Source organism: Dermacentor andersoni, chromosome 2, assembly GCF_023375885.2.
Source record: "Dermacentor andersoni chromosome 2, qqDerAnde1_hic_scaffold, whole genome shotgun sequence".
NCBI classification, from domain to species: domain Eukaryota; kingdom Metazoa; phylum Arthropoda; class Arachnida; order Ixodida; family Ixodidae; genus Dermacentor; species Dermacentor andersoni.
Window position 1 is genome coordinate 157,683,069 of NC_092815.1, and position 25,261 is coordinate 157,708,329.

A 25,261-nucleotide genomic window follows, 5' to 3' on the forward strand; every position below is an offset into this window, starting at 1 on the left:
AGTATCGCTATATTAAACTAGGCAATGAGAGGGATTCGGTCTTTTTCGTTGTGACATATTCCAAGTAAATAGCTCAAACGAAACACGCACTGGAGAAGGACATGACACATATATACGCACATGTGTCACTACACGTGGTCCAACCTATCGTTGCAGTCGCCTTGTGAAGCTCAAACCTTCCGTACGAACAGCCCATGAGTGCTAGCCAAAGCAATGAGTTAGGTGGTACAGTTGTAGAGTTCCGAATTCCGTTTTCTACGCATTTACACTTCTGGCCCTAAAGCATTTGCTTTATTATATTCTGTCGGCCAAGCCTGCATTTTCTTACGTGCAAGACTGTGCACAACTGTCATTTACACGATGAATGCTTCCAGAGAACAGTAATTAAAGCGAATATTTATTTGCCGAAATCTATCGCGCGGGGAGCGCGTATGGGTGACACGCGTTCGGAGTTGTAACAAGTGACACTCCAGCACTTTCAAGAAGAGAGAAAAGTTCGCAGTTAGATGGAGGTTTGAAGTGACTAGATGTGGTCGAACAAAAGGTTTTTCGCACAAAAAGTGTGGTCGAACAAAAGGTTGTTCGACGACACTTCCGAAAGAGTGTATATATTACGTCCCCGACACTGTGCAAATAAAGCTCTACCCTGCTTATAAAACCACGTCTTTCACAAACTCCATGTCATGGATCGTCAATATCAGGATGGCGCACTGACACCTGCAGCTCAGTATATTGGCAAAGGCACAATTGATTGATTGTAACATTTTTTATTATACTTCCCGTAAAGAGAAGACTAATTGTAGTGTCCTAACTCAACATACTGCGCAACATCATCCAGTAGCATAGCTTTCCTTTGAGCTACTTGCCCAGACAAACGGAGACGAAGAGACACACATGGCGCTCGTCCTGTTTATGTGTGGCTCTTTGTCTGTTTTTTTTTTTTTTCGCGCCTTAATACTGACAGCAATTATTCAGTGACGCGGAAGATTCAGCTTTTTTTACGCGTCTGCATACTTCGCTGACAGCATCTCTTTGCCTAGAAATTCCCTGTAAGTAATATGCTTTAACCGAAAATAGGCATAATTAATGTTGATTTTCGATTAGCGCATACTTTCACGGTCTGTTCGAACGATCCTGCCTGTATAGCGTAGGCGCTATGGGGAGCCGCTCCCGGGCATGCGGAAGCCACTTTCATCTAGCGCTGTTAGCGGGACGTATTGGCCATTAGCGCGGTCTACTGTATGTATAATCACATTGTTACGGGTGTAAATACAGATGAAAATGTATTTACAAGCTATTTACAGAGGACAGCAAAACAAGCAAGTTGGCGGATAATCCATACACTTAAAGCTTCCCGCTATCATCTTCCCCACGAGGAGCAACGTCGTCGTCCTCGTAATGCCCGCAGTATCGTGACATTGGCCTCCAGTCTCGAAAGTGTCGACCCGACGCTCGCTAGAAGCTGGTGGGTGAAAGGTGGGCGTAAGTAAGTAAAATTGGTCGCTCGTGGCAGGATGCGGTTAGGGTCGGAGTATCTCGACAGCAGCTTCTGCGAAAGGTCAACGAACCGAGACGAAGACCAGAGAAGGACGAGGTCATCCGCAATCATGCAGGCGTGCCAGTGGTTGCGGTCGTGCAAACACGTCTGACGTTTTCGCTGCGCAGAGAGACAAAGACGGGCAATCTGACGTGCCTTTCCTGCTGCAGCAATGGAGTCGCGAGCATACTCAGTTGACAACTGATTGCACTCAGCGGTCCACTTACGTACTCAGTTGAGTTGACAGCTAAGAGCACACAAACAGCTTACCAGTGGACGTGGCGAACAATGTTTATGCCGTCGCGCAGCACACAGTGCCGTGGCCGGAGCCATGGTGTACTGGACATTCAGCTGCGTCATGCCGTTCCTACTTCTGGAGAACGACGGAGGCCAGGGTTACCACTTCATCAGACGCTGGCACAAACTCGTCACCTGCGTCTTTCCCGGCATGAGCTTGCACTGGAGCTTCCGCGTGCTGGAACGCTTCGAGAAGTTTGGTGAGCGCTGCGTTTCCCCATTTCCTCGCTCCTTAAGACTCGAGGACAGACATTTCGCAGGTCAAGCTTGTGGTGCAGCTCAGTAATGCCAAATGTCATGTTTCTGAAGGCGTGCTTCGAACTGGCGGGAGCTGCAAAAGGAAGCGGATAAAGAGACCTTGCAGAGACGCCTAAAGCGATGTCGGAGTTTGATAAGTTCATTACCTGCGTTACAACATCGAACAGTATGGGTTAAAGCCCAACAAAACACTAATGATAACACCGCCAAACAAGTCACATCACTTATTGGGCGTCCGTTTCGCTTACGAATTTCGCAGTGGCTTTTGGAGCCAACTGGAGCAACTTCTACGACCGCAGCGCCACTCCAGACAACGTGACACTGGCAGAGATCGTGTTCATAGGCCTGATATGCGACTGTTTCATCGTGGCCGCAGTCTGGTACCTAGACAACGTGGTGCCCGTGGGTCCAGGAATCGCCAAGCCTTTCTACTACCCGTTTCAGGTGCTCGCAAATACCCGGCGCGGGTGGCGCAACCGTTTTAGCGTTCCGATTCACGGGACGAGGTCACAGACTGGTCTCCATGTTACTATGGCTACGTCTTGAAGACGTGCATTATAAAAAAATCTACATTCTTGTAGATAGTAGTCTGTCCCATGACTATAGCAGCCTTATCCTTAATTAAGGCTATAAGATAATTTACCTTAGACGACAGCCACTTTAACCTACACCTATGATTACAGCAACTTAGCAATAATTCTAATCACCTGGTGCGGATAAATATATCTGACACGAGGGTCAGACAGCGATTACAAGCAATGTTCTTTTTTCATGCACGTTTCGGGACGTCTGTCGCCCCTATCGTAATGTTATGATGACAGGGGCAACATCATATTATCGCCATGGTATCAAAGTAGGCAACAAAAAAAGAAAAGGAAAAACTTATTTTGCCTTCATCAAAGCAATTTTCCTTGACCCTAACAGTGAATGTGTAAGCCATTGGGCAAATCAAGCACTCTTTATACGCCCATTAGGATACTAAAGTAAGTAGTGTCTATTGCTGAAGTCGAACGTCTTTGCCTAAATGCCCTTGCATGCGTATTACTGTCTGTGGCCTAATTTATTCTGGAGGACACCTATATGTCTTCGTAGTTGTCCTAGTAACTCATATTCTTGGCAAATGATGAGCCATACCTCGCTAAATGTGCGTAGTGCTATTAGTAACTTTGGTCGTATTGACGATAGAAGAACCTGCATACTTGATCGCGATACGTTACGCTATCACTCGCGATGTGCATGTGAGCTGCAAGCAAGCAATGTGAGAACGTCTTTGTCTTTGTTAGCTGTTGCATTGACTCGTACCTCCCATTGATATAATCGATCAGATTACAGGGATTCACCTCGCGGGTACCTTTCCCCATTGCCTACCTTTCCGCCGTACCTTTTCCAGCCAACGAGGAAAGTAAGCAGCTGTATTGCAGCAGTCACGAAGCCTTTGCGTCAACTTGTTTTACGAAGGACATATTGTAGGTGATACTTTCGTAAGCACTGTTTTAACAACCGCGGCTTTAACAATATGTAAATATCGCACGAGAAACCCCACCGTTCAGGTTTCTACCTTGTGCCAAGAAGCATCTGGCAAAAAATGCACAATAGTTTTTAAACGAAAAGCTAAACTAACATTTTTGTTAAGCCGCATAAACATCGTCTTATTATTATCATTATCATCAGGAAATTTATTTTCACTGCAGGATGAATACCTTTCCCGTCGATCTTTATTTATCCCTGGTTTGCACAAGCCCCATGCGCGCAAATTTCCTAATTTCATCGCACCACACAGTTCTCTGCCGTCACCGATTGCGATTCCCTTCTCCTGGCACCCATTCTGTGGATCTTACTAGAACACCGGTTATCGGCTCTACGCATCAGACGGTCGGCCCAGCTTCATTTTTTCCTCATTATGTCAGCCATAATTTCGGCTACCTGTGTTTCCCCTCTAGTCCACACCACTATCTTTTAACGTTAGACCTTTTAGATTTCTCGTTCCGTCTCTCGTTGCGCGATCCTTAACTTTCACTCAAGCTTCTTTGTTAACGTCCAAGTTCCAGCTCGTATGTAAGCACTGGTAGAATGCAATGAGTGTAATACTTTTCTTTCCCCGGACAGCGGGAAAGCGGTTGGTCATGACTTAATAATGGCTCCCGTGTACGCTCCAATCCATCTTATCCTTCTGTAAATTTCCTTCTCGTGATCAGGGTCCCTGTGAGTATTTGGCCAAGATAAAGGCGCCCTTGCACAGATTCTGGAGGTCTACTACCAAACATAAATTCTTGTTCTCTTACCAGGCTATGGAACATTACCTTTGTCTTCTGCCATATTAATATTCAACCCTACTTTTACACATTGTCGGACACGATGCTCAATAATTTCTTTTAAGTCATCTCCAGAATCGTTGAAGACAATGTCATCAGCTAATTTTTGAGACATACTATGCCTTGGAAGTTAATTAATAGTAATATATTACACGGATTTATATATAAGCAATACATACGTAACTGCAGTAGAGAAACACAGAGAGACTAGAACGTAGCAAGACAACTAGGAAAGACAATAAGAGAAGTGACAATCTGTGTACGCATTGTAAATGTGCCATATAAAGAAATCGTATAACAGGGGCTGAACGAGGAAGGAAGCTTTCAGGGTTGTGTTGTGGTCACAGGGTGCGACAGGATTTGCATGGCGCCGGCTCCTGACCCAGTACGCTATTGACCACTAAAGAAAACCCGAGTGTCGGGCCGGGGGACGCCTGTGCCAATTTGGGTGGTAATTAATTTGGTGTTTTGTGGCGGAAGGGCCGCCAACTTAGATAAACGGCCAACTCCGGTTTTTCATTAAGAGGAAGCTTTAGCTCGGGTGCTCCTATCTAAATACATGTAAAAGCAGAATTCGTTTTTCTCGGCAACCACTGCACCAAATTTGACGAGGTTTGTTGCATTTAAAAGACAAACTTAAAATCTAGTGACTGCTGGTTTCGAATTTTTAAGTTAGGTCGTCAATTTTTTATTAAAAATTGGCGAAAATTGAAAATTTTCAAAAAACGAAACTATCAAGTTTACAACTTTGTAACTCAACCACTAAAAACGATAATACAATTCTGTGAATTGCATCTAGTAGTACATCTAAAGCGGACAAAATTGATATGTTACACATGAATACAAAAAAAAAATTAATCACAGGGAAATACAACTTTTGCAAAACCGTTGTAACCAACGTAACAAATTCACGTAGGATGTAAAATGCCATATTGAATTTGTCCGCTTTGAATGATCTAATGGATGCCGTTTACAGAACCGCGATATCAGTTCTTGATGCAGAGCTATGAATTTGTAACCTTCGTGCTTCTATCTTTTTTCAAACGGTGAAATATTTGAAAATCGTTTTAAGAAAATTCAAGCCCTAAATCGAAATTCCGCTTCCAACAGTCACTAGAATTTGACTTTCTCTTTCCAATGCAACAAATTTCATCAAAATCGGTCCAGGGGTTATCTCATAAAAACGTTTTTGCGTTTTACATGTATTTGAATAGGCCGCGTCGGAGTTGGGCCCGAGCTAAAGCTTCCTCTTAAGAGGAAGCTTTAGCTCGGGTGCTCCTATCTAAATACATGTAAACGGAGAATTCGTTTTTCTCGGCAACCACAGCACCAAATTTGACGGGGTTTGTTGCATTTAAAATAAAAACTTAAAATCTAGTGACTGTTGGTTTCGAATTTTCGATTTGGGTCGTCAATTTTTTATTAAAAATTGGCAAAAATCACAAATTTTCAGAAAACGAAACTATCAAGTTTACAACTCTGTAACTCAGCAAGAATAGGTGATATCGCAATTCTGTGAATTGTACCTAATAGCACATCTAAAGCGGACAAATTTGACATCTTATACATGAATCTCAAAAAATTTATTAATATGTAATTACAACTTTTGCAGAACCCTCGTAAACAACGTAACAAACTCACGTAAGATGTAAAATGACATATGAAATTTGTCCGCTTTGAATGATCTAATGGATGCCGTTTACAGAACCGCGATATCTGTTCTTGATGCAGAGCTATTAGTTTGTAAACATCGTGCTTCTATTTTTTTCAAACTTCTGAAATTTTGTAAATCTCTTTAACAAAATTCAAGCCCTAAATCAAAATTCCGCTTCCAACAGTCACTAGAATTTATCTTTCTCTCTCAAATGCAACAAATTTCATTAAGATCGGTCCAGGGGTTATCTCAGAAAAACGTTTTTGCGTTTTTACATGTATTTGAATAGGCCGCGTCGGAGTTGGGCCCGAGCTAAAGCTTCCTCTTAAGGTACATGTGAAACGGAGAATTGGTCTCACTAGAAAATCGCCAATATCATCACAATAAAATTTATTGCATTTAAGAGGCGCCCCTGAAGCCTATCAAAACTAGAAAGTAGAATTTTGATCAAAGGGCCTCCAGTCGTTTACAAAAATTTGCCTAAACTTGGCAACACAAAGACAAACTAAAGCGCCAGGTCTACAAATTTAAAAGTACAAATACGGAAAACAGACATTGCAGTTGTGTAAACGGCATCTGAAACGGACAGCTGTTATAAGAGACTTTGCATCTTGCGTGAAGCGTTTACAATGTTTCATAGGATTTTGCAAAAGTCCTACTAACGAATCGAGACTTCATTAGTACTCTAGGTGTCGGAATAAGTGCACTTCACAGCATAACTTTATTGTTTTTATTAGTGAGATACAGTGTTGCAAACGAAAGAAAGGTATATTTTCTTTTATTTTGCGATTCTCGATTATATTTTTTATTGCTAGCCTAAATTATAAATCTACTGTCGCCAGCCAGCAGATATTAACTTTTCTTTTAAATGCGTTGAAGGTAATCGAACTCTGCAGTGGACGTCGCACAACACAATCTCTATAGGACGATATTTCATATTTCTATAGGACGATCTGAGATAGGGCATCCTGTTAATATAAAACTGTATGCCTTTGTGAAGGTTACGACTCTACGAGTGATAAAAGCGTGCGCGGTGGGAACCCACCAGCCTTTATGTTTTGGGCAACACTGAAAGCTGGCCTGATGACAGAACGTGCGCAGCACGTGGCGGTCAGGTGCCGACGCTGCTATAGTTCTTTTTCATCCATGATGTGAGCAACTACTTAACCCGCGATGCAGACGAGCTACTGGGTTCCAGCTATGATATCCATTACGCCACCAGCCATGACCACGGCCGAGATGCTCAACTTTCAAGAGGATCCGAAGGGCCTGCCAGCCGCAATAGACATTGTGAAAGTCAGCAAAGTAAGCTGGTCACTTGACGCACACTCGATAACAATGCTAGTACTGCGAATGAGAGTCATCGCCGTCACCCTTGTTTTCACTGAATGTTATGTATGAACTGTCAGATTAAACTATCACTGGAAGCCTGAAGGAAGGCAGAAAACTAAGTGGAGTGTCGCCTGACCATCTTGAAGCCTAACGATAAAAAAGTATAAATGAAAGGATGATGGGAAGTACGCCCATGTGATGAAAAACTGTAATATTGAGTCAACGAGCATGCGGAACATGTGGGGGAGAGTAGAGCTGAGAGTGGATGGCGAAGGCAGATCAGGTGAGATATTCTGTGAGAGTCCACCTAGCGGACATGTCCATTTCATTTGCCGCTGAAGTGCTGATTGGCTGTAGCGCCTCTCTGCTGCGGACGCGCAGCCCAGCCCAGCCAATTAGAAGGTCAACAGCAGACGAAATGGACACAGCAGACAAAATGGACATGTCCACTAGGCGGACTCCTACAGAATAACTCCCCAGGATGGGGGCGTTAATAAAAGCTCTTACGAACCAAACAATTCCTTCAAAAGCCCGGCAACCAGAAGCGGGTCTATTTCCCCAAAGTCAACGTGCAGGTGGGCCCCCGACGGAAAGGAGAGGTGGCGTCAGAACAAGTATTTTATTTCATGACAAGAAATCAGACGTGAGGCGAATGCTGACTGCGTATTTGCTTGCAACGAATGATAGAGAAATTTAGTAACTTCATTTTCCTGATGGTTGCTCGAATGGACATGCTTTTGCATGGTGAATACAGCCTCATGTAAATTCGAGCACGTGTGCATGTCCTTGCTGCGTATTGCGAATATAGCAACGTAAAGAAGTTAAGTAGCGAGATCGGGACGTCGGCGCCATATTTGACGCGTAGAGATCAAGTGGTTCCAAATGTTATGGGGGACTCGCGAGCCACAGCGACTCCGCAGCTATGCTGTTCTGCTGCTTAAAATGACGTCTTGGATGTTGTCACCGTCCATGGTGGCCATATTTCGGTAGTGAGAGAATGTCAAAATGCTAAGTGTGCCGAAATTGAGGTGCAGGCTGGAGAATCCTACAGGCAGGTGAAGTCGGAGTGCCAACCACTACAGCACCTTAGACTCGGTGCATTGCTTTGGATAGTTAAAAAAAAAAAACTAATATATCAGCATACCTTGCACGCTTCACGCCCACACTCTTCTTTCGCATAATTCTGCCAGATATTCCTGAAGCAATATCTTGTCATGTCAAATCTTGCAGATGTCATGTCAAATCTTACAGCTTTGTTAACTTGTGTTAGGCGTCTGTTTAAGAGGCTGCTGTTCGCGCACCCCTAAGCCTACTGTTTCAATGGCGCCTATAGGATTACGATGAGCTCATCGCCATCCAAGACGTGACGCTGAAGATCTTCGAGAACCAGGTCACAGTGCTACTCGGACATAACGGCGCCGGGAAGACGACGCTATTGAACATGGTCACTGGTGAGACCCCTCGATGCGCGGTATAAGGCTTCCGTTGTAGACGCACGTGTACTCGGAACGCTGAGCATTAAACCACCGTTATCAGCCTGATATTACACACGTGACCTTTTCACTGTTCGGGACAGTATACTCGGCATGACGTTACGTCTTTAGCTTAATTTCTTGTTCCACACAAATGATCGACTTCTGGAGATATTGTTTCTGAAGCCCTTGTGTGGTCGTCTCTTTTGTCGAGGAGGATACGGGCGTGCAGTGTTCCCCATGGGAAGGTTATCTGGCAGTAAGCCTTAACAAAAAGGGTTCCCTACAAGAGTAATGGAGATCATTCTTGTGGCACAAGGATACGTTGCAAGGAAGGAGGAGTCCTGTGAACGAAATGCGATGTGATGTTAAGGTGGTTATAATGCACATGCAGTTTACAAAATGAGGTACCGCAAAGCTGGTACGTTGTATTGTGCAGTGCTAGGAGCACCTTGTGCTAAGGGCCCGAAAAATACATTTAGTTGCGGATGAGGGATTCAAGCAGAAACAGGAAAGTAGAGCCACGTTTACAAGGCTGCATATTGGCTGTGTAACGGAAATTTGCGCGTGGTATCCATGTGGAATTCTTCCCTTCTGCCTAATATTTTATTTTTATGATCGACCACTTGGTGGCGGCTATTACACTTTAGTACGGCTATTACACTTAAGTCTGCGTGAGGCGACTGAAAGCATGTCATATAAGACAACCAGCTGGCGCGACGGCGCACGCCGGATGTCCAACTTGCACAGGCGCCGCGAGCAGTCTCCAGCTGAGGCGTAAAGACTAGCCTTGAATGCGTTACGGGGTATTGACGCGACCAGCTTGTGCTAGCATGGCGCTGCTTAACGCTTCGTTGCGGCCATTCTTGTCGACCATGACGTGTTTGGGGAGGCAAGCGAACAAGTAAGTAGTTCACAGCAGACACGTGCCGAAATACATGGGCCGAGCTTGTACGTTGGCGAAAACCGCATGAAGTGTATCAGGACGAGTTGGAGCTGGGCGGGAAAACTGTATTGCATGATGAAATGTCACGACGAAATCCATGTAGTATCACACTGTTCCGTCGATCAATACGCCAAAGACAAGTAGTGGCCACTCATAGACGAGATAAGCTGAACAGCACATGATAGCAGCTTGCGTATGAATGGAGTGCCAAAGCTTAAAAGGCAATGTGCCAAGCCAGCATCTTCTCTCTTGAGCGCGACTTTCAGTAGGTAATGAAAGCATTCGAGGAACCCGTTGCTTACGGGGCAATATGTGGTCATCATTATTTATGCAACACCTAGAAGAGTTAGATGCGTGCGCAATGCTGATTCGCATTGGTGGCTGTGCACTGATGTGACGCTCGAAAGAACAACGAAGTGGGCAATCCCAATTCTCGAGAAATTTGCAGAAAATATCTTCAGCAGTAATACCCGTTAAAGGGTTAAGGCTTAAGCGGGTGCGCAATATGATCGATGCACGTATGTAACTGCTGACATGACGGCACGCTAGCAGAGATCCAACAATGTGGGCATCAACGCAGTGAAAGAGATTGGTCGGCATGGGAAATGGACCGCAGGCTGCTATATTGTGACGTTGCATATTGTTCCACTTGCACGTGGTGCAGAGACGTGTCCTATTGGGAAATTGCGAATGGCGTGGTTCAAGTTCATTAAACATAATATGCGACCACAAGCTTTCATAGAAAGAAACGCAGATTACACGCAATTTGTGAATTTCGTGTAACCAAATGTTTGGTGAGCCACTAAGACGAAGCGGCGCATCACGATAAGAGATACACAAGGTATTTTGATACACAGAAACGTAACACAGCGCCAATTCCAACCAGATCACCTAACCTTCAGGCGCCACAAAGAATGGCTTACTAACCATTGTACTGGTTACAACCGTTTTCAGTCCACTACCAGATAACGCTACCTAGGCAATGCAGAAGTCTCTCAAATCTACTACTGGTTGACGCCACATTTCCACGCATTAAGTTTTTCCTAACCCGACGAAGATGTCACTCTGTGCTAGGCGTGCAGTTCGTGCCTGTGGCTGTGGCCTAATCATTATTTACGTTTATAGAACATCGAGGTAGGATGCTGATGTACCTACGCCTGAATCCCGCCGCCGCGGGCATTTTTCTATAAAGCGACGCTTTCTTTGCTTGTCATCCTGTGTCTGGGCGTTCGTGAATCGGTCGTTGGTCGGGGGCTCTTGACCAGTAGACGCTCCATAAAAGAAGTAGGCGTTGATGGTGGGTTTCGAACGCGAGTAAAGAAATATAGTAGTCCAACATGATACGCATTAGGTCACAGTCACAAGAGAAAAATGCACTCGTTGCGCTCGTTGGCATGTTCACTACTTGGTGGTGGGTTTCGGAGGCTTCTGGGCATTTCCAGGGTAGCGTCACCAGGCGGCGGCCGAAAACGCAAATACGGAAGGCACACGTCGCACACGGTTTCATCATCGGTTGAGCAAGAACCCGAAGCGCACTGAATAGTGGCGTCATGCGGCGGCGGACACAAACCGCCGACAGGAAAGGTGCTCATTTCATACGGCGGCATTTTCGTCATCATTTTGTCGGTTCACGAAGAAGCCAACGAACACTGAAGGGCGACATAACCTAACCGTGTAGTATGGAGGCTTCTGATTGTCTGGCTGTCGTTACCTGGTGATGGACGGAAAAGAGCGGTGTCAATGATGCCTAAGGGGGACTTTGAAATGCCGGGATTAGTGAAACTTTCTTTGAAGCGTCTGAAGCTCACGAGCATTTGTCGCTCATAGCGCCGCTGCAGAGTCCGCCGTCAACTGAGAACTGTTCTGGGATGCTTCGTCAGTGAAATCCACTGTCGAATTGTTATAGTAATGCACTGTTTCGTCATACCGGCTGATCTGCGCTTCACTAACACCGATTCGCACAGTGCCTGGAATCTGTATCATTTTTCTTTATAGTGAAGAAGCGTCTACTTGGCTAGGGAAGAACTCGACCATCGACGGAACGACCAACCTAACTTAAACCACGGATGGTGGACAAATGAAGCTTCGCTTTAAAGTTAATGTAGGGTGCTCTGGCAAGTGCCGCGGCCGCTCGTCTATATACTTGCTTTAGAAAACCCTGTCTGTGCTAACATCAAATTCCTACTGTTTTTCTCGTGTATATGAGGCAATGAGGGTCCTGTATCTACTCTGGTACCAGCTTGTCTACCCGTACCATTCCATCCACTTTCCTCTTTCACTTATATTACGAACGTTGATGCACTTTGCGCGACTAGTGTCCCTGTATGTGCTCCCCAATTATACGTGACAACGATGGCACGCACTCGCGGTCGTGTTAATACAATTTTGCCCGGCTTTCGACCCTCTGTAATGCTTCTTGCTGGACTAGTAGGTTCATTCTGTATTCATTCTGTATTCATTCTGTATTCTGTATTCATTTTGGACTATGGTGAGCAAGAGCAAATCGGCATATAGATACGGGGAGGAAGGGACAAGATGAGTTCTTACAACTATCCTTCATAGCGCTCACCTTGTCCCATCGTCTCCTTATTTTTATGCCTATTTGCGCTAAGTGGCCATAGCTCTTGTGGTCTGTAATACTTCAGACTCTTGACTCTTAGTCGGCCTTCTCCTCTACATAAGCCACTCTCAACTGGACAGTCTTCCACCCGACAGTAGCACGAAGCTACAAAAGAAACTCCCAGGGGTTTCTCCGAAAGCGGCACATCTTGGTAGGTCCTTTGAAGCTTTGAAGTTCCTTTGTAGCTTCGTGCTACAGTCGGCTGGGCTACAGATTTTATTGTGTTGAACCTTAATTTGCCATAATTTGCTTTCTCTTTCTTACCTGTTACGATGGCAACTGTCATCATGCCTCACACGCAAACCGTTCTATTCGTGAACATGTTCTGCTCATCGGCTATGACAAAACTCATCGCTTCACTGAACGCGCTGGTGCGGAGCATATATGGTTAACAAAGCACTTTGCACGTTTTATCCGTCGGATCAGGCGTCAGACGTTTTGTTTGAAATGTAACAAACATCGTTTGGACGTTTCAACTACTCAAGTGTACCATAATATACGAACTCCTGAAACTGAAGCTTTTTGGCTTAGGCAACCGAGTAGATAACAAAGCGTTGTCGATGTTTTCGAGATTGGCACGCAGTGCTGAATGACATCGAACAGAAAAGCATGCTTAGTACTGCGTAAGAAATTGGCACACAGCCTTGCCCACAATGTTGCTCCTTTGCCTGTTTCTTGCACATTTTTATTTCTTGCTGGAAGCCGTCAATAAACCTAACATTTGTAGTTCACGTGCCATATAATTGTTGTGCTCATGCTTGTGTCAATTTAACGCACAATTTCAGAAATTCAATAAACTTTGGACATAAACGGCTTCAGCGAAGGCCTGTAGCCATTCTTTAGAACTGTGATGTGTGGATGGAGGGACTTTTTCTGCAATGCAGAAATGCTGAATTCGCTCCGGCAAACTAAAACGAAACTGTCTAATATTCTGTAATTAGGTAATAATGTCAATCTCCATTGTGGTGGCTTATGGAAACTAATATGCCGAAACTGACTGTAGCTACAGAAATCGCACCAAGTATATACATTCTTAAAGACTGGCACCGAAACCGTATACAGCGTGTACCTTCGTGTAATAAAATGCATTCATACATTATTTGCCTTAACATTTACGAATAAAGCTGACGCACGATGTGGACGCCCGCCACGAAAGAATGTTTTACTGAAAAAAATAGTCTGTTCATTTCTATTGCACTGTTTTCTGCAGGAATCTGTTAGTCTTCGATGAAACTCGCATCACATCAAACCACATCAAATATCATGTCGATAGTAAATGTCCTGATTCCAGTCAATTCGCTTATCTCCAGGATTCACAAAATGTAGCTCGGGCAACATCGTAGTTGGCGGCTTTGACATCACGACCTGCACAAGAGACGCCCGCGAGAGCTTTGGTTATTGCCCTCAAAATAACATACTCTTCAACGACCTCACGGTTGAGGAGCACCTGATCTTCTTCGCTACGGTAAGTCAGCTTTGTTGTCATCTTTGTTGTCGTATCGCCATGCATTGTAGCCCAACTCGCTTATTTTTTTATGCTCAACATACGCTTACTAACAATGGAACGCTGGAAACTTTCTTATGAAAGAGTAACTGCGTGTGTGCAAATATTGAGCGATGTAACTCGCAGAGTTGTAAACACATCCTTGGTTTTCAAAGTGTAGGGTCTTAGCGTAATCAGAAAGGGAATGATGAATAGGGTTCATAATAGAACAAAGCGGAGTAACTTTGTAGAGTGTAACACACTTTTATTGCTTTGTCAGAAGTTTAGCTACTACTGGTTGACTTTTCAGAGCAGTAGGTTAAGTTAAGAAGGGAACAGCAGTTTACGATAGGTAGCGAGGCACTGGAAGTGGTAAGGGAATACATCTACTTAGGACAGGTAGTGACTGCTGATCCGGATCATGAGAGTGAAATAATCAGAAGGATAAGAATGGGCTGGGGTGCGTTTGGCAGGCATTCTGAGATCATGAACAGCAGGTTGCCATTATCCCTCAAGAGAAAAGTTTATAACAGCTGTGTCTTACCAGTACTCACGTACGGGGCAGAAACCTGGAGGCTTACGAAAAGGGTTCTACTTAAATTGAGGACGACGCAACGAGCTATGGAAAGAAGAATGATAGGTGTAACATTAAGGGATAAGAAAAGAGCAGATTGGGTGAGGGAACAAACGCGCGTTAACGACATCTTAGTTGAAATCAAGAAAAAGAAATGGGCATGGGCAGGACATGTAATGAGGAGGGAAGATAACCGATGGTCATTAAGGGTTACGGACTGGATTCCGAGGGAAGGGAAGCGTTGCAGGGGGCGACAGAAAGTTAGGTGGGCAGATGAGATTAGGAAGTTTGGAGGGTCAACATGGCCACAATTTGTACATGACCGGGGCAGTTGGAGAAGTATGGGAGAGGCCTTTGCCCTGCAGTGGGCGTAAACAGGCTGCTGCTGATGATGATGATGATGAGGTTAAGTTCTTCGAGCCCCCTGTGAAGTAATGGTTCATTGAAAGCTTTTGCGAAAGCAACGGTCTGGCCTGTATTCAATTCCATTTACGAGAATTTTCCTGCATCTAAGATATCATCGGAGTTTGCGGACCGCGAGATCATAGAAAACGTTTACCTTCTGAGCAGTTTGCAACCGTAGCCAATGAGATTGTACAACTCTTTCAGATATACTGCGTTTGGCTGGAAATCTAAATATCAGGATGTGTGCTCAGGTTGCGGATATATTCGACTTTATCCCCCTAAATGTTGTGGTCCGTAGACTTTGACGCCTACTGTACCTCACTCTTATTGCACAAAGTGTAAGCGTGCTCCGTCAATGCGCGCGATAATCTCGAAGGGTGACAAACAGATTATTGAGTAAGGCAATCACTCAGGCACGAAAGAGTTGCCCGCACTTCACTGTTCGCTAGGTAAAAATGCTGTAGCGTAAGAATTGGTTGTGCCGCACTGCTACCTCTCTTGGAGCTGCGTGACATACTAGGCTACATGCCACTTGTCGTCATTTACGTGTGCGCACCACAGATGAAATTTATTTATTTATTTATTTATTTATTTATTTATTTATTTATTTATTTATTTATTTATTTAGTTCATCACAAGAATGAAGAGGTCGAGTATTTAAGCTACAAGAGCTTGACTAGCCCACGGCCCCCACATATACGTTACCAGGGCAAGTGCACATAATACAAATGGTGACAAAGCAGCTGCATGTAAAGAAAAAAGCTACAATTTCATTTTAAAGAACAGAAATACAAGCTGAAATACAGATCATGTAGGTCTATTTCAAGCCTACGATATACAGAAAATATTTGTAAGTCGAACAAAAATAAAACAACGAGTGCAAAACCATTAGATATGAAAACTATGTTAGCCAGTGCATCATTGATACAAATGCATACAGTAGTAAGTTCTGACAAAGGTTTTATGTGTGGGTCGATGTTACCTAACAGGTTGGGCAGTTGATACGAGAATAGCTACTTGCCATAGCTTGTGTGGTGGGTTTGAACTCGCCACGAGGAAGCGTGTAATGTATTATAAACAGCGTATTTCCTAGTTAATAAGTCAGGGTGGTGTAATGCTTTGTACTAAGTATATTGGGCCTTCGCTCTTTTTTGAAGTGAGGTATAGGATGACTATTGTACGCTGGTGAATACATTACCTATGTTGGCATTGTGAAAAACATGCTTTGAGCTTTGATTTGATTTAAGGTGAAACATGAATCTCACAGATTTCTTTACGGTGTATATATTCTCGAGGTTGCTTTTAGAAGTCCCACCCCAAACAAGATGACAATAGTTAACATGCGAGCAAAATAGGAAAATATATATTACATAGCTTACTTAAAGAGGAAGTGAGTTCTATAGTGATTTGATTGGTTAACAACTCGTGCTAATTTTGGTGAAATAGAGTTGACGTGACAATTTCATAGCATCATTTCGTGAAATATGACACCAATAGACCTAAATGAATCTACAATATTAATTTTATTAGCAGCCATTTTTTACAGTTTTCGTTACGAGTATTAATTTCCCCGTTGGATTGAAGGTAACTGCTTTACTTAGCGTTTACGCGAAGCCTGTTCAGCTGCATCCATGTATACAACATCTTTAGAGCTGTATTTACTTTTTTTTGTCAGCCTTTCGCAGTTAATCCCTCTGTAAGACATAGGGGTGTGGGCACCGTATGTGCAATACACATCATCGTTGCCTATATTTGCTATATCATGTCCACAATTTGAATAGTTGTAACGACCACTATTCAAATCCACTTGAATGCCATCTAATTCAAGTTTTGTTTTTATCAATGAGGCAATATATAAACAATCAAAAGCTTTGAAGTCTACAAGAACATTGAGTACTGTTTCTTTGTTTTCAAAGAGGCTAAGAATATTCGTTTTCGTGGAGAAGTGCCTTCAGTGGACTTCTTTCCGCAAAAACCAAATTGCCATTTAGTAATAAAACTGTGTCTCTCTATATAAGGCGATAATCGGGATAGGGCAACTTTTTCGAATGCTTTGACGAATACGGGAGGCAGAGATATAGGAGGGTAGCTTGCCAGACAGTATTTGTCGCCTTTCTTGAGAATTACCATAACTTTAGCGATTGACGTTTTAAGCTTCCTTTTAGAAAACATACTTGAAATGGGTACGTGAAAAAAACAGATAGAATCTTTATTACCAATTTAATCGATTTGATTTAAAGGCCACGTGTATGGTATCCTAAACTGTTCTTGGGGCTTAAAAACGCTTCCGCAACTTTAGTGTCACCAACCGGCTCCAAAAGCAAGCTGTCTCAATTGGAACTATCGTTTTACGGATATGTGCTGGCATCGCGTAGCGCCTCTATTAAGTCCACGTAGTCTTGGCATTGTTCGTTGCGCCGGAACTTCAAACGCATCCGTGCAGTGTGCGGTACAGTCACGACGGCGCAAACAGTTTGACGCTGGATGTCGTGCTGCCTTTTTGACACCGCAGTTTTGCGGGGACAAGGATACGTAATAATGTATCGCATGCAGCCAAGAAAGCTGTTGGAAAAGAGGGTTAGAATGGCAACGTGGCGGTGAAAGGCAATGTCTGGTAGCAAGGATTCTGCATTTGGAAATGTTTCTATCATAATACGAGTGAGAAGAGTGAATGCGACTGCTTGCAATATTTTAACTCCAATCTCTTGTGTGTACTTGATGACGATTTAAAATTAAAGAGGCAGCACCAGTTTTACTTGATTAACGACTCCTAGACAAATAGCAGGTCGGTCGCCATGAGAAAATCGACAAGACATCGAGCCTGTACCTCACATTTAAGTTCATGGTGCTGACGCCATCTTTCCGCACACGGAGTTTGTGTGCCTACTTTGTGAAATTGCTTGAAAACCATTATAGAAATCAACAGAGTATTTCTTGTCGCCAGCCACCGCTCTTATCATCGGCGTGTGGCGCAGGTCAAGGGCACTCCCTACGAGCACGTGCGGCTGGAAGTGGTCACCCTTCTGCACGACTTGGACCTCATGCCGTACCGTTCAGAACTGGCCGTCAACCTTTCCCTAGGCTTGCAGAGGCGCCTGTGTATAGCCGTGGCTATTGTGTCCAAGCCAAAGGTAGTGCATTGCTGCGCATTGTCATCTGAAGGCAACTGTACTTCCTAGTAGAGCACTGTACTTCCAACTTGCACTTTTCAACGTGCACTCACACCGTCAACTGGAGGAGCCATAAAAACGTAATAAGTGGACTCTTTTTAAACAGAACCTCCAGGGACCAGGGAAGTTGATTCTGTTTATCAGGAGTTCCGTTTGCTGATAGACAATGCAGAGAGCGTTGCATGAATACAAAACCAACCAACCAAGAGAATGGTGTTCATTTAAGTGGCAGTTGCATTTAAGCGAGTTCCGTTTATCAAGATTACGCGTATATACTCTATTAGTGAGCGCAACCTACATTCCATGAATGGCGAATCCCGCGCTTTGCTATGCATTACTGGCGAGAGTGGCCGTTTTGTAAGGAGTTGAAGCGAGGACACGTTGGTGTTGTTGATACGCCATTGGATGTGCATGGTGATAAAGCCTGCCCCCTTTCATCAATATAAGTTCGTCTATACGTCAAATCATTCAATACAAATTTGTTTCGTGCAGAGCACTCGGTGTCCCACAAAGTCGGCTTTGGCATCATTTCGCTGTCTTTGAATATACTGTACCAAGAAAAAGGAGAAGGAATGGAATGTAGGAATTCGGAGAATGTGGCGATGACCTTGCTAAACATATGTAATGTGTAGCCAAAGTGTATACCTTTAGTTGAAAAGCTACCGTAGGTACCCGCTAAGCAAACAGATTATCATGCCTCGTATTGTGTATTCTGCTCCTCGTCACCCTGGTGTCGTATTAGTGTCCCTTGTCCCTGCTGTAACATGACACGTGCCCTGTCATAGACTCGCGCTCGAGATCATGCTAGCATAAGCGAAATGAATGCGCGATATTACGTAATATTAATCATAATACTATTGTAGCATACGTGATCAACCGGCTTAAAGAGCAGCGAAAATTTAGCTGGAATATTAACGCGGTGGTTTCATTTTTATACGGGCTAGCCGCGGATTCCCACTTGAAAAGCTGAAAGCGTCGTGCCCATAAAGGGAAGTCGCTTCAGTTATATCCTACCGAAGGTGTTCTTTAAGGAAGGCCAAAATTGGCCTAAAAATTATATTTTCAGCTTTCTCAATTTAACGCTTCGAAAACCCTTAATTACCACAGGATTCATTCTGTAAAAACACCAAGTCCCTTCATTTTCATCAGTTTGGTCTCAATAAAGATGCTTTGGAATCTTTTCTCCTCATTGTTCAAAACAAGAATTTCTGTGTCCCTTGTGTTGTGGAGGAGCAATAGCTCTTGTTCTGATTAGGTTATCGCTTGATATATATTTCCCTTGAAAGATAGTGATGTTATGTGTCGTTCAAAACTTGTTTTCCATCATCGAGGGGGGCATTTTCTGTCAAGTCTGACAACCTAAAACTTGGCTTCAAAATGACCTAAAACGATGACTTATAGTTACGACACACTATTAATATCCAGTTTCGAGTCCGTGTGCTGTATTTTGCTGTTAATGAGCTAGTTAGGCCCTAAACATGGAGCATCCTGCTTTGGATATCATATCAAATATTTGTCCTAGAGAAACAATAATTCGGTTTGTGAAAGCAGTAAAAATACATTAAATGTGTCCATTTCTTTCAAATTGTTTCAAAAGATAATAAATTTATTTGAAGTGCCTCGTCCCCCCTTAAACGTCGTTGGTTTTGTTTATTTACAAGTTCCTCGCGGGCTTCTACCCGGAATGTCTTGTAAAGGGGACGGTACGCTGATAATGGTAAAATATAGAGCATGTGAAACGCAATAAAACAAAAAAGTTTTACACAACGGCCGTAACGGCTGAAGAATGCTAACATAATACTAATCCCAAAAAAGGGAGACGTTAAAGAATTGAAAAATTATAGGCCCGTTAGCTTACTCCCAATATTATATAAAATATTCAGCGAGATAATTAGCAATAGAATAAGAGCAACACTGGACTTTGGTCAACAAAAGGGAAAAGGCTGGCTTCAGGAAGGGATACTCTAGAATGGATCACATCCATGTCATTAATCAGGTTATCGAGAAATCCACAGAGTACAATCAATCTCTCTATATGGCTTTCATAGGTTACGAAAAGGCATTTGATTTGACTGCTGGTATCTACCAGCAGTCATAGAGGCATTACGTAATCAAGGAGTACAGGCCGCTTACGTAAATATCTTGGAAGATATCTGCAGAGATTCCACAACTACCTTAATTCTACACAAGAAAAGTAAACAGATACCTATAACAAAGGGATCAGGCAAGGAGACAATCTCTCCATTGCTGTTCACTGCGTGCTTGGAAGAAATAGTCAAGCTATTAAACTGGGAAAGCTTAGGAGTAAGAATTGACGGCGAATATCTCAGCAAACTTCGGTTTGCAGATGACATTGTTCTGTTCAGCAAAACTCCAGAGGAATTTGTTCAACAACAGTGCAGACAAATGATTGAGGACCTTAACAGAGAGAGTGTAAGAGTGGGGTTGAAGAATAATATGCACAAGACAAAGATAATCATGAATCGCCGGGCAAGGGAACAAGAATTCAGGATCGCCAGTCAGCCTCTAGAATCTGTGAAGGAGTACTTTTACCTAGGTCAACTAATCACAGGGAACCCTGATCATGAGAAGGAAATTCATAGAAGAATAAAAATTGGTTGGATCGCATACGGTAGACATTCTCAGCTCCTGACTGTAATCTTACCATTACCATTGAAAAGGAAGGTGTACAATCGGTGAATTTTACCAGTGCTTTCATATGGGACAAAGACTTGCAGGCTGACAAAGAAGCTTGAGAGCAAGTTAAGGACGGCGCAAAGAGCGATGGAACGAAGAATGCTAGGCATAACGTTAAGAGACAGAAAGAGAGCGGTTTGGATCAGAGCAAACGGGTATACCCTATATTCCAGTTGGCATTAACGAAGAAAATTTAGCTGGGCAGGTCGTGTAATGCGCAGGTTAGGTAACCGGTGGACCATTAGGGTTACAGAATGGATGCCAAGAGAAGGGAAGCGAAGTTGACGACGGCAGAAGACAAGGTGGAACGATGAAATTTGGAAATGCGCCGGCGCTAGTTGGAACCGGTTGGCGCAGCACAGCGGTAATTGGAGATCGCGGGAGAGGCCTTCGTCCTGCAGTGGACATAAAATAGGCAGATGATTAAGATAATGATGATGATGATGATGATGATGATGTTGATGATTATTATGATGAACGGCCGTAACAAAAAGATCTTTTGGTTATTATGAAGCGTCGTTTTGCAGGAAAAATTATTACAAAATGTTCTTTTTCCCACAAATTCTTCAGCTTTCTTACATATAACCAGTATTGTCAGGAACAAAGGCGCCAACGTACACCTGACTGAGGCCCTGACCTCTCTATAAGTTGCGCTCCAACGAAGCAGACATTAGGACAATGAATAAGGAGAAACGGCGGGGGATGGCGGGGATTTCGACAAGGGATTCATGAGGCAAAGTCGCGAAAAAAATGATACACTGCCATTTAGGAAGATCAAGCACAACGATGTAGAAACAGAAAAACATGGGCACATACTCTAGGAACACGGTTCGGGTCAATAAAAGAGTTAACGACAGTTCACTTCGTGAACGCGGGTGGCGCGCAAGCGTATGGGTGCTGTAGCGCACACGACGCTAGCGGCCTTCCGTGCGCCTTGACGATCCAACCAACTGTCCGCATAAAACAGACCGTATTCAAGAGAGGGCTCGCGCGGCCGCGCCATGAGCAGCAGCCGCCACAGAGTAGAACGCCCCGTTTTAAACATTGACCGCGAACATTCGCTGTCAAAACGCTGGCGTGAGGAATCGCGGCAGCAGCAGCGAGCGAATTGACCTTCGTACTTCTAACGCTTCAACGCAAACTCAGCGGTGAGACCACGGCGCACGCAACACTACGAGCCGTCGCCCCACCTAGACTGTGCCCTCAAGGCAGATCGCTTCCAAGATAAAGAGTGCTTGACCGCGCGCGGCCGAAGTAAACACCCCCGCTTCATCCCCACCCCCGGTGCCATGGTGCAATGCGCGCGACAGAATACGGCACGCTTTCTCCCCTTGCGCACGCGAGATGGAGCCGCCATCGTCCGCTGCACCGTCGCACGCTTTCAATCGCACACTCTGCGTACGGCGGGCGAGTACGACGTTATCGTGAGACGTCACCACGAGACGAACCCACTGCGTATGCACCGCAATGAAAACTGCCAAAGGAGGTCAACCCAGCGCGCATCCGCCTACCTTTCTCCTTCACTTCGCCCAATGTTGCGTACACATTCCTGTAGATGGCGGTACTTTGCCGCGCGCTGAGCGCGCTCCTTCGTACTATCCCCGGCGTGCGATTTCGTTCAGCTCCAGGTGCCTTCCTCGTTCGCTTGCTTCGCGGCCTCAGACAAACGCCGCCCGTTTGAAGAACTGGCCAGTTACAGTCGTGCGTAAAGCGAACCGTAATGAACCATCTCCGTAGTACTGCTATTTCAATTTTAACGCAACGTTTTACAGCAGTACGATTTAGGAAACAAGCGTAGGAGTCAGGAAACGAAAGCAGACATGGTTCCTCACTCAGTATAACATATAAAACACTCTACTGTATTCAATGTGTTCAAGCTGCCATGAATAAGCACTTCCAACATAAAGAAGTTGCAAATGGGATTTCGCGAAGTAACCTTGATTTTAGCAATTACTTCACAGTGTTATAGGTGGTTAATATTGTATGTCAGGGTAGATATGAGTAGCAAGAAGTTCGCCTCAAGGACTTCACTGCGCTTACATTTTTTCGTAGTTCACAGCAAGCTGGGAAGGATTGCAGTACAGCGCACTACTTCACTCAGTGTTGCTTGGCTGTACTGCGCTTTCTTTTGCTTTTGTTTTATTCACTGTCCGCCATCTCCCTTGAAACATGGGAACCCGATACCTCTTGCAAACTTCAGGGCGAGGGAAGAAGCGTAGCGTAGTTTTCGTTCTCCCTTTTTTATTTGCATTTTCTTCTCCCGCTTTAATCCATGAACGAAGTTATTTGTCATTCCATGACCAGCGAAGGAAGGACGTCAACAGCCTGAATTAACCATATCTCAAAATTTTATGAACTACTTAGATCACTTTGCTTCAACTTCGAATTACATCTGGAATCTCAATATGCGAGAAAACCCTATTGGTCGGCTGCGGTTTGGAATACGATTTACCCAGTATTGTGCCTTCCGGATTTGAAGGACCAATAGCGCGGTGGGTTATGAATGGTAAAATAATGTTCTTGAAGGCGGTTCTGACTTGGCTAGGTCGGTACGTCATTTTTTTTTTTTAAACGCATTCGTCAATTAGGCTGATCGGGGTATGCGGCGCTATCACTTTCAGATCCCTTTTGCAGCTCTATGGTGCACGCGCTGAAACGTTTAATTCTTTCAGGTGTCCTTACAATATGCCATCGCTGCAAGAAATCTTGATGTCTGTTAGATTTGTAAGCCAGCGCTCTGTATGGTGGGCCTTTACTGTTTTCTGTGTTTAGCACTACTACTTTATTTTTTCCAACGAAGGTTGAGCATATGTATTTGATTGTGCTCATTAGAGTGTTTAGAAGCGTGGCTGGTGGTTGTGCTAGTTTGTATCGATGACAGACAACTTTCGCAATTGGTCATATTGCAATGCCAAGCTGACCAGTCGTCTCACCTGAGGGCGACGATACTGTTAGCTTCCTAATGGCGACAGACTTGTGTACATACTTCTATATGCCTTAGCTGATTGTTGCTCATTACTAGTCCCAGTTTTCTCTTATAGTTGACCTCTATTTTACAACTATTACTCTTTCGCTATGGTGGCAATGTGCTAACATGTAATCTCTCACTGCTAAAGCAGATCATTTGGCGTATTAAAGGCAGCTCAAGACGCGCATGGGATGGTACATACTTTCACCACCGCAATGGTTTCTGAGATATTCCTAATTTCGGGAGCGAATTGAAAAGAAATAGTACTTTTGTGGAAACATGCAGGCGCAAACGTTATCAGGTCAACTTTACCGGATCTCTTTAACGCCGTGGGTCTCAGATACGGGATGTTAAACCCCATCAATAACTGAGCGCCCGTTTGAGACAAACCGCACCCGCAGGTGGTCATCCTAGACGAACCCACGGCCAACATGGATCCGGAAGGCCGTCGTGAGATGTGGGAGCTGCTCCTCAAGATACGCCGGAACTGTTCCGTCTTCCTCACGACGCAGCATCTCGACGAAGCTGACGTGCTGGGTGACCGGATCATCATCTTGGCCAGTGGTCATGTCCGGTGAGTGCAGTATTTCTTTCTGATGTGGCAACCACGTGGAGCGCACATCTGTTTTATTTTCAGCACGTCGTATTGTGCATCTGCTCATGGTTTGCACTTTTTAGACGGAGCATGATTAGGTTCTGTGGTGGTTATCACCCGAACTAATTGACTCCTTTAATAGGGCCACGGTGGTACAGCGGCTAGTGTGCGGCGTGAAACATTTCTGACAGCACTGGGTTAGCAGGGGTTGCCACTTTGCACCTGGTGCAAATCGCCGCCGATATTATCAGTCGACACCTGCAACTTAAGCTTCGCAGCTTGTGATTGACTGTAGCTAGCTATTTTCGTTACGGCAAGCAAAAAAATAAATGCCACCTGAGTTTTATGAATGAGCGTAACGTTTTTAAGGAGCTGGGGCCGTATTCAGTTTTTCGTTCGTGAGGACTGTTTCCTCTTACTGGTATCCTTGACGTATATAATATATCCGGCACAACAATTTACTGGCGTCGGTCCGCAAGAACAATTTTAGCGTGTTAAATTTGAGAATATGTCCACCTTTATTTTTTTAGTACAAAAAAGTTATCACGTCTGTGTCAGCTTGTGGGTGTATATATGGATGTTCAGAAGCAAGCTTGAGCTGCAAGCGCACGGATGTGTCGTCTCCTCGCTTCGTGTGCCTTCCCATCTGTGCGCTGTTCCCTCACCAGCGCATTTTAGATAACTTCTGATGGGGTGTGTTCTCTGTTCTTGTGCCCAAGGAAAGTGAACTTGATAAAGTTGCCAAAACTCTCTTGTATGGACACAAAGGCAACCGTTTGCGGAGGCAAAATCAAACTTAATGTAAGCACTCAAGAGCGATTGGCTCTAGTGCCAATAAGATAAAATAATGACTAGCTGGTTGAGTTTGCGTCCGAACAATTGATCGGCGCTTGGAATTTACGCTCGGCTGACCAAGTGAGACGGAGTGTCTGCCTGGTTGA

General features: G+C 44.2%; 1 protein-coding gene across 1 annotated transcript in view; it reads left to right on the top strand.

Moving 5' to 3' along the window:
* LOC126540550 (phospholipid-transporting ATPase ABCA3-like) overlaps positions 1-25,261 on the top strand; it is a 66,957-nt gene that overhangs the window by 31,086 nt on the left and 10,610 nt on the right. Inside the window, exons 5-11 of the mRNA XM_072286179.1 lie at positions 1,846-2,034; positions 2,352-2,536; positions 7,238-7,363; positions 8,724-8,841; positions 13,739-13,893; positions 17,866-18,021; positions 24,127-24,299. Coding sequence (XP_072142280.1) covers positions 1,846-2,034; positions 2,352-2,536; positions 7,238-7,363; positions 8,724-8,841; positions 13,739-13,893; positions 17,866-18,021; positions 24,127-24,299 — 1,102 coding nt within the window. The remainder of the gene's footprint in view (positions 1-1,845; positions 2,035-2,351; positions 2,537-7,237; positions 7,364-8,723; positions 8,842-13,738; positions 13,894-17,865; positions 18,022-24,126; positions 24,300-25,261) is intronic.